This window comes from Diadema antillarum, unplaced genomic scaffold, assembly GCF_040938485.1.
Source record: "Diadema antillarum isolate AM-2024a unplaced genomic scaffold, OU_Dant_1.0 seq00001343_RagTag, whole genome shotgun sequence".
Lineage (NCBI taxonomy): Eukaryota > Metazoa > Echinodermata > Echinoidea > Diadematoida > Diadematidae > Diadema > Diadema antillarum.
In genome coordinates this window covers 810,403-819,261 of record NW_027272109.1, presented here as the reverse complement: position 1 = coordinate 819,261, position 8,859 = coordinate 810,403, and the positions used below count along the sequence as shown (strand labels likewise).

At 41.3% G+C, this 8,859-nt stretch overlaps 1 protein-coding gene across 1 annotated transcript; it reads right to left on the bottom strand.

Moving 5' to 3' along the window:
- Positions 1-6,634: 6,634 nt before the first annotated feature.
- On the bottom strand, positions 6,635-8,644 carry LOC139708505 (uncharacterized). Its single transcript, XM_071620451.1, has one exon. It carries the CDS (start codon positions 8,642-8,644, stop codon positions 6,635-6,637), a length of 2,010 nt encoding a protein of 669 aa, XP_071476552.1.
- Between the last annotated feature and the right edge of the window lie 215 nt (positions 8,645-8,859).

The window sequence follows — 8,859 nt, the reverse complement described above, 5'->3', positions numbered from 1 at the left end:
TTCCGCATACACACCATACTTGACGGCACACTCATTACTTGTCTTTCTTTCTTTTCTTTTCAGGTTAACCGGTAGTTTGGGCAGACACTTCGGGGGCTTTTGACCAAGTTTAAACTCCTCCCCCCCCCCCTCATAATATTTTGTCTTTTGCAAGACGCGATATTGTGTCAGATGACTGTATCGAGTCTCACATTTTATTTGGGGTAAATTTTCCATCAAGAAACCAATGGTTGGTTCGTTTACTTCAATATTTACTTCTCTACTTAAATCAAAAGTGTAGCAATTTTAAAAAGGAATCCATAACTATAAATATTCCTCCGTGAAGGAAGGGGGAGGGCGTGTCCTGTGCATGGGGCAGAATGAAGCTATTCACAAACATAGACCTGGCAGACTATAAGTACACTGTATCGCGATTGTTACTACAAAAAGCTAAAGGAAGCGAATTAATTGATACAAATTCAAACAATCACACCCCAAACACTGCACGAGTACCTGAAGACGACATACTTATCCACCAGCCATATCACTAAGTGAATAATTTCATTCTTTTTCCTCCAACAAAATTTGTGCAATTCTCTGTTGACTTTTATTATCTTCAGAGACAGTCAAGTCTTCTTTTACTAAACTTAAACTAATGGTATATCCGGACTGAGTATGTGGCACAATCAATGAAAGCTATAAAGATCAACACTCAACAGCTTACTTTGAAATTAGAAAAGCATGATTCAAATAATATTTGCCCTCAAGTTTTCGTTCGACCACTACTGTGCTTTTATCATGTATGTATACCTCGTAGAGAAACAGCAGCCAGGATATAAAACGAATTAAACTTGAGATGACACAGTGAGTGACTGCCGATATGCCATCAGCATTTTAGTTTCAATGTCTGATCACAATACATATTACGTTTTCGGACTCCCACTATAGAACGCGTTTGAAGGAGGGTATGACTTCCTTTAAAGCGACGCGCACAACAGCGATGTCTAGATCTAGATACCAAACACACTGATAGCCACCGACGAGACAAACATGAGACCTGGTCATGACGTCATACACGCACATCTACACATAATACTACTTATTCGCAGTGAGATGTGGTTTCAGTCTTAAAACTATAGGTGGCCTCCTCAAAATACGAAGGAAAGAACCGCCGATCGATCTACAACACCAATAGGCCTAACCGCCATGTCATCTTATCTTTGCCGAGATATTTTTGGTCGAGCTCATTGGTCGAGCTCATTGAATGAAAAAACAGTTTAAGAATCATAATTGTAGAGTAACCGAAGGTATGTATACACAACTGGTCTATTTGCAGGTAATTAATAATCTATTGTCGTAATCGAGAGTGTTTAAGACACCAGTTTTGTGGCAACGGAGCACGGCACTCACCTTAAAGCGCGAAGGCGTCCGACCTGGACAAGTTTGTTCCTGAAGTTCACACGTGCTGGCTGATCAGCGGTGGACCGACGTTAACTCGCTACGATCGTCTGTCGAACACAGTCTATATCATTTAGCAAGCAGTCACAGCTCGCGCCATATGTCGTGCGAACTTGGGAATGGGTTTTATCTACTTAAGCACGGTTTCCGGTGCGGAAGAATGGCGGCGGGCGGAAGCGAGCAGCCGAGACCTTTAAACCATACTCTCCCGTGTGTTTTGATAGGCGTGTTGCACATCATGAATTTGGCGCTGAACAAAGCGCTGGCTCGTGCCGAACATTTCCGCCTATGGACAAGTTTGGGCGAATCGCCATCTTTATCTCTCTATCGGCAAAAGCATTCGTAAGACTATAATGACATGCGAGGATGGAAGATTCCTCGCCTTTTGTCTGACTGACGAACGTTGCGAAGAAATACGCGCGACGTGACAAAATGAGTAACCCACTCGCTCAACAGGTGTGGATTCTTTCGCACTTCACATACATTAAGCACGCTGACATCTCCTTACGACGCCATGCCTTCAGCCTCACAATAGTGTAAGGAATCAATTGATGCGTGATTGATTCAAGCACATCCCACATTCACAATGTCAAGAGTTGTCTTTAAATCAAAATTTTGATTTTCGCTTCTGATGATATGACCTAGGTATTTTACAAAGTGAAATGATAACGAAAGAATGATACACCAGGCGACCGTCAATATCCTACTGCCCCCCCCCCCCCGCACCGTCGACTTCCAAAGAAATACGTTCACATGACACGTTACAAATCGTGCATCCCTGTGAATGTCTATCATGTAAAACATAAGTGTGTGTGTGTGTGTGTGTGTGTAAAGAAAGAGAGGAAATGACGCGTACAATCCGCATGCATCCCATTGAAACCAGTAAAAAACATTACGACACTATTATACAGTAGCCATGACAAGGTCTATTCATTCCGTCGTTGATGAGGTCACACTATCATGATTCATGGTTGCCTAGCAACGAAACCGAGTCGAACTGGAACTCACGTCCAATGCCCCATTGGCAGAACATTTGATTAGTTTGACACAGTATGGATTGAAATCGATACGGATGTCACGTCCGGGTCGATGTGTTAGAATTTTGCTGTCGCCACATTGATAGAGATTACGTAGGTCCCTACTTCTACACAGATCAACAGCATCACAGCACAACGCACACCTCCGCACAACACTGCACTCCTATCTGCGAACAGTATCCAGTGGGTGACGATGTCAGCTTTAGTCAAAATGTACTTTATGACAGTTTACTTTATGGTCATAAGTTCGCCTGAGACCATCTTCAAAGTCAAGCTCTGCTTATGACGGTGGTCTCCTGTATTTCCAAACATCTCTTGTGTTTTCTTCAAAATTTCATATTTGAAGTGTTCCCTCTGTTCAGTGTACCTTTAATATGACTTGTAGACTGCTATAATAAACCTTCAATTAGGTTGTACCACATAATGTGTATTGGTGCAAAGAAATGATTTGGGTGTATACATTGTATGCTGTCACTTTGTTAAATGTTGTTCCATTGTAACGAAAATAGAATGCAGAAATAGAACTGAATTGAACAAGCTTTGGAAATCCTCGTAAAACTCTACTCTAACCAACGTAGCTTGATGTAATTGAGATTTCGCATCACAGAAGTCATGGCGCCAAAATGAGAAATTCGGACAAAAATAACTCTCCGTGTCGCAACATTCGTGATAAATGCTAGCAAATTTTAGAAATGCGACGCGAACATTAAGACGACGCAGCCTCCCGGGTTGGATAATGGAAACAACTGTTTGCGCATTATGCAGAACACCATTTTTTTCCTAATTAGCGTCGTCTTGGCGTTCGTATAGCTCTAAAGCTCGCTTTAGTCTTCTTTGGGAAATTAGAAAAGTGGAAATGTGATACTCACCCACGCAAGGATAATGATATGCAAGAACACAATAACAAATCGACAAAGTGCTACTGACATCGATGCTGTAGATAGGAGTCCTTTTCTTTCTTTACTGTCTGAGTAATAAATTTGAAATTTCTTGACATTATAACCATCAAAAAGTACTGTTTGATAAGAAAAGTCAACATTGAAGTATTAAAATATATTATATTACATATGCATCTGACATTTTCAGCACATACAGTAAATAAAATCCATAATATTATGTATATACCATACAACTTTTCGAGCTATGCTTCGAACACAATTTCGATAACAATATCTTTCAATCGTTTAATCACTGGGTAAATATTGCGCGACATTCAATGTTTGGTTAAAATTTACAATCAACATAAGAAATGTATTTGTCGTAAGATAAGTGGAATGCTGTGTTGTAGGACCCCTAAACACTTAAAGAAGCTGAGAGGAAAACGAATCAAATCCTTAATATTTTCACCACAAAAACTTGTACATAAATCAAACTTTAACCTCAGAGATCATTTCTAATCATCAACAAAATTATCATATTTTGTTTGATTACCTGATTTCGTTTACTTTGTTTTCTCATTTGAGCTTTCAATAACTGCTGAATAGAGCATTATAGTTGCATTATAGCATCTCCCACTGCTCATAACCAGAAGACACAAATTATCACAATTCATTTTCGGTATCATCTTTTTTTCAGTTGTTGTTGTTGTTAGAGTGTAGAACCTATGAGATTGAAAATTCAGTCACCTTAAACTATTTGGTGATTGCTTGAGAATGACAAATATTCATAAGATTGTTTTTTCTATTTATAGTACGTAATCTGGGCCATGGTTATCATGGCTACCTCTAAACGTGGTAGCAAAAGTATATATAAATATTTCAATTTCAATTCCAATGTATTTTCATATTTCTCACAAATAGCACAGAATAGAAATAGGCAATACATTGTACAAGACATATATTAGGTGCAACTTCACCGGAATGTGCAATAGTTTGTCTCGTTATAAACTCAAAGGTCTGTATACATTAGAGTAGAGCTATGGCATAATGCGAGAAATATGATTGGGCCTACGTATAAGCAAGCTTTTACAGTCGCAGGTCCCGTGATAAATCAGATTAGGGGAATTATGAAAAACAGATATTTTTCAATATACACTATGACTATGTGACAACCCTGTTCTGCAGTCGTGCCTTGTATAATCCTAGAAGATTTGTCAATTCTCTGCTTCGTCAGAATTATCAAATTAAAAAAATGATAATTTTGTTTTTCAAGTTGGTCATGAAACTAATATATTTTAAGACTTTACCACGCTTTTTTTTTTGGGGGGGGGGGGGGGGGGGGGGGGGGAGAAAAACACGCAAAACAGTGATATTCATGTGTACACTTAAAATAACAGGAAAATATAATATTTCATGTCGTTTTGGCACCGGCACGACTTATAAAAGCTAGCGATTTTCATTGCAGTAGCTGTGACACGAAAAAAGTATAATATTATGTATGCTACACGCATATGGTTTAAAGGGACTATGCACTGCAAATGCATGTTGACTTGACAGTGTTTGTTCGTGATACCAGTACCCTCAACATCACTTATGTAGCTATTTGAATGTCTAAATACGTGTTATTTATTTTATAATTATTTTTTCTACTATCTATCTTCAAATTACTTTGATGCGACCCCTGAAAACAACAACAACAACACACCTACAAGCAAGCAAACAAACAAACAATCAAACAAACAAAAATCCTATCGACCCAAGATTCTGTCAGTGACATCATCTGTTAATCTTTGCTAAACTACTAATATGATTAACAAACGGCGTTACAGGAAACATGCAAATTATGATCAGTGAGGGGAAATGTGCATTTCATTGCCTTTTGTTTAAGCATAACACAATGCATGTAGCATACAGGACCAATGGCTGACAGATGATGTCACTGACGTAATCTTGGTTTGGAAGGGGTTTTTTGTGGGTGTATCCAAGTAATCTGAAAAAAAAATGTAAAAAAATTATCATAAAACATATGGCACATATCTTGATAGTTTTTTAGGCACAGAAGTTACTATTAGTGTAGTAAGATTCCTTTAATGAAAGTGAAACTAGACGCCGCGTCCAACTTGACTTTGATAAATGGAGTTATAATGATGACATCATCATCGCCTAATGAGGTCAATAAATGCAGCGTTTGATCGCAAAACGAGCTAAGTCAGTTGTTGTCAGTTTTAGATAATTATTTGCGATTATAGCAGCTACAAAGCGATAACGGTGAGAAAATATTGGAAATTCGTAATCATAACTTCAAGAATATTTTCTCTTATGTAGTAAGTGAGGTATCAGTGGAGACTGAGGTTTTGCTCTATCTGATGATGGACGTACTTTAAAATGTTTACAACTGGCACCTGACCAGTTTTGAAATCAAACTCTTTAGATACAGATGTATATTTGATAAACGATACCCCAACTGTAAGATAAACACACGTGGGGGAAAACCCACCAAGTATAATCCACTACGTTCTTATCCACGACCGGTATAACATGACTTTCACAGTCTGTTGTGCTCTGTTTAAACAGTCAAATGAATTATGTGGCTTTGTTTCTCTCGATGAAATATGCACCGACGAACATTTTTTTGTGTGTGTGTGTGTGTGGATATTACAGGGTAATGGGACTCTTTTGACCATAAACAAATTGGAGATGGTTCTCTGTAGATTATTTTTGCAAGACAGTGGTCGTGCTTTATCCCGACATAATGATTAATTCGGTCGAGAAAGAGCACGCCGAGAGCCGAGAATGAGCCCGTGGTTTAGAGGGCTCACACCTGTAAATAAAATGGAATGTCCCTGACCCCTTCACAAAATCGTACCAAAGATACTAAAATAAATGAAGAAAAAGAATAATAAAAAAAAAATCAGAAATGCAGTTTGGCATAAAACTGAATAGCTGTAGATATTGAGTATGAATTCCTCTACAAACTGCATCTTGGCTGGAAGATGAAAGCTTTTCTCATGGAATTTGAAGGGACTGTATCTTATTGGGTGCACATACAGAAAATAGGTGATTGGTATTTTTTGAGTGACAAGAACTCGTAGTCTGGCTTTGCGAACCAATGGACAGAGTTTGAGCAGAAGAACCCCCCTTGGAAATTTGATGGATGAAAGGGTATATGTCTCTTATCCAGGTTAGTGAAGATGAAACACTTCATTTCTCCCAGCTATCTTACATAATTTTTTGAATTTTAACACACGTATCTATATGGGGAAATATTTACTCGTGTGAGCCCTAGACAGTAACGATATTAATAGCGCCCTCTTCAATCTCTGACAAAACAGACTCGTCTGGACCGAGGCTCACTCCTGAGTCACCATCTCTCGGTGAATCGTGAGCGAGGTCAGGTTTGGTCGCATCCACAAAATGCAGTACACGCAGGTTCACGTCATTTTTTGTGGCTTCTTCTTCTTCTTCTTCTTCTTCTTCTTCTTCGCTGTCATGTCTGCTCTCTCGATTACTGATATGACCGTTCGGACGATGCTTGCTTGGTGATATTGCATTCACAGACGTTTCCGCTGTTTCCGAGGCATCACTTCCGATGTTAGTCACGCCATACTCAAGAGTTGTGTCTCCAGAATCAGATATATTGCTTCTTTCATCCTCTCCACTTTGCCAACCCCGTTGTTCTTCGGGCTGGGTCTTGCGTGTCGGAGAGGCCTCTTCTTCCAAGCGGTCGTAAGACTCGTGGAGATCGACCACAGCTACGATATTCCTTGCGGCCGGTTCGACTTTATGGGTGGGGTTGGGGGAGACCGGGTTGTCATGGTCACCGTTACTCAGAGACGCGTCATCGTCGGAGCCCAGTCGACACGACAGTGACGATTCTTGGAAGAAGAGCGGATTTGTATCAGTCTCCCACTCCAGCCGCCCCTCGAGATGGTCGGACGTCGCCACCACGCCCCGCCCTCGTCTCCCGGGGGGCATAGACATAGTCCAAGTACCCCGCTTTCTCACCCTATACCGTAGCACGAGTACGATGACCACTGCAATGCTGATGAAAAGCAACAAACCGATGACGAGGCCCACGATGACGGTCGTAAAGTTCATCGGGCGGCCGGAGTTAGGATCGAAGTACGGAGGAGTCGATGTCATTTCTTTGGTTGCTTGGCCAGTATCAAAGATCGGTAAAGTTGGCTTGGATTCTATGTTCGTTGTCGTTGAAATTGATCGGAACGAAGTCTCGAACATTTCCACCGTCGTATTGGATGCCTCTCCGGGCGGGGTCCCTGTGATTGTCGTTTGAGATGGAGGGGAAGATGTAACGACGTCCTCTGCTGGCAAGACTAGAACAGACCCTGTGGCACTGACGACGGGCCCCTGCAAATATGTAAGCGTGCATTCGACGATGGGTTCCGAATAGTTCTGCGTCAGGTTTAAGAACGAGATTTCACTAACACCACCCAGTGTGAAGGAAATAAACTCTAGCGATGGTATTAAAGAAGTGAGCACGATCATTGCCCCCGGTAGAGTGTCAGAGCACTTGTATGTAGCTGTCTGCCCCTGTGTGATGACATTCACAGACGGTGTCAGTGATAAGTAAGATTCAAGCGGCTCGTCGACAACCACGAGGCGCGCGCTGCAGGAATTCGAAACAGAAGGACATGCGCTTATCGTAGGTGTCGATACTCTACATATGAGCGATGAAATTAAAGATGACGTCACAGAAAGAAGATCCAACCTAGACGCAAAGGGACCCACGTCGGTGGTATAAGATATAGTTGGAGGTTCCACATCTTGCCATGTTGGCTTCCCTCTGTCACTCATACAAACTAAGGAGGCATTTTGTCCTTCCTGTACAACGTATCCCATCGGAACTTCTATCGTACAATTGACACTATCGATCCGAGGGTCGACGATCAACGATCGCTCGTCTGACAACGACGTGTTAGTTCGACACGAATAATTTCCCGCGTCCGTCAGTCCGGCTGAAGGAATGTTTATGAATACGATGAAGCAAGACGGGCTTATCTCGGAGTAAGGAAACGTGACGGTCGACGAAATACCGTCCGACGGCGCGCTTCCGTTGAAAATCATGACGCCATCTTTGAAGACCTGCGCCGTCTCACCCTGACTGGTACAAGAAATGAGCCAACGCTCACCGGCGCACAAACGAGTCGTCCTTTGTCCAGAAACCACCACTTCTCCATTGGCGCTGCACTGCGCGTAGACTCCACTTTGCCTCGCCACGCATGCGCAGAAGATGACGACGTAGTAGAAGAGGCCCGTGACGTGACGATACATGACGTTTGCGTTGACTATGCGACTCCGAGTCGTGTTATTCGTGTCTGGAGAAAAAGAAATAAATGTACAAAGAGAAATAATGGAACGACGATGTAGGCGACAGTGGACAATAAAGTTTCACCATAGACAGCAGTGCTAGAACAAAAACATTACAATATTTACTGTTTGTTAAGTCATTGATTTGTTCAGAGATATCTTGATAGTTACAGCGTAAT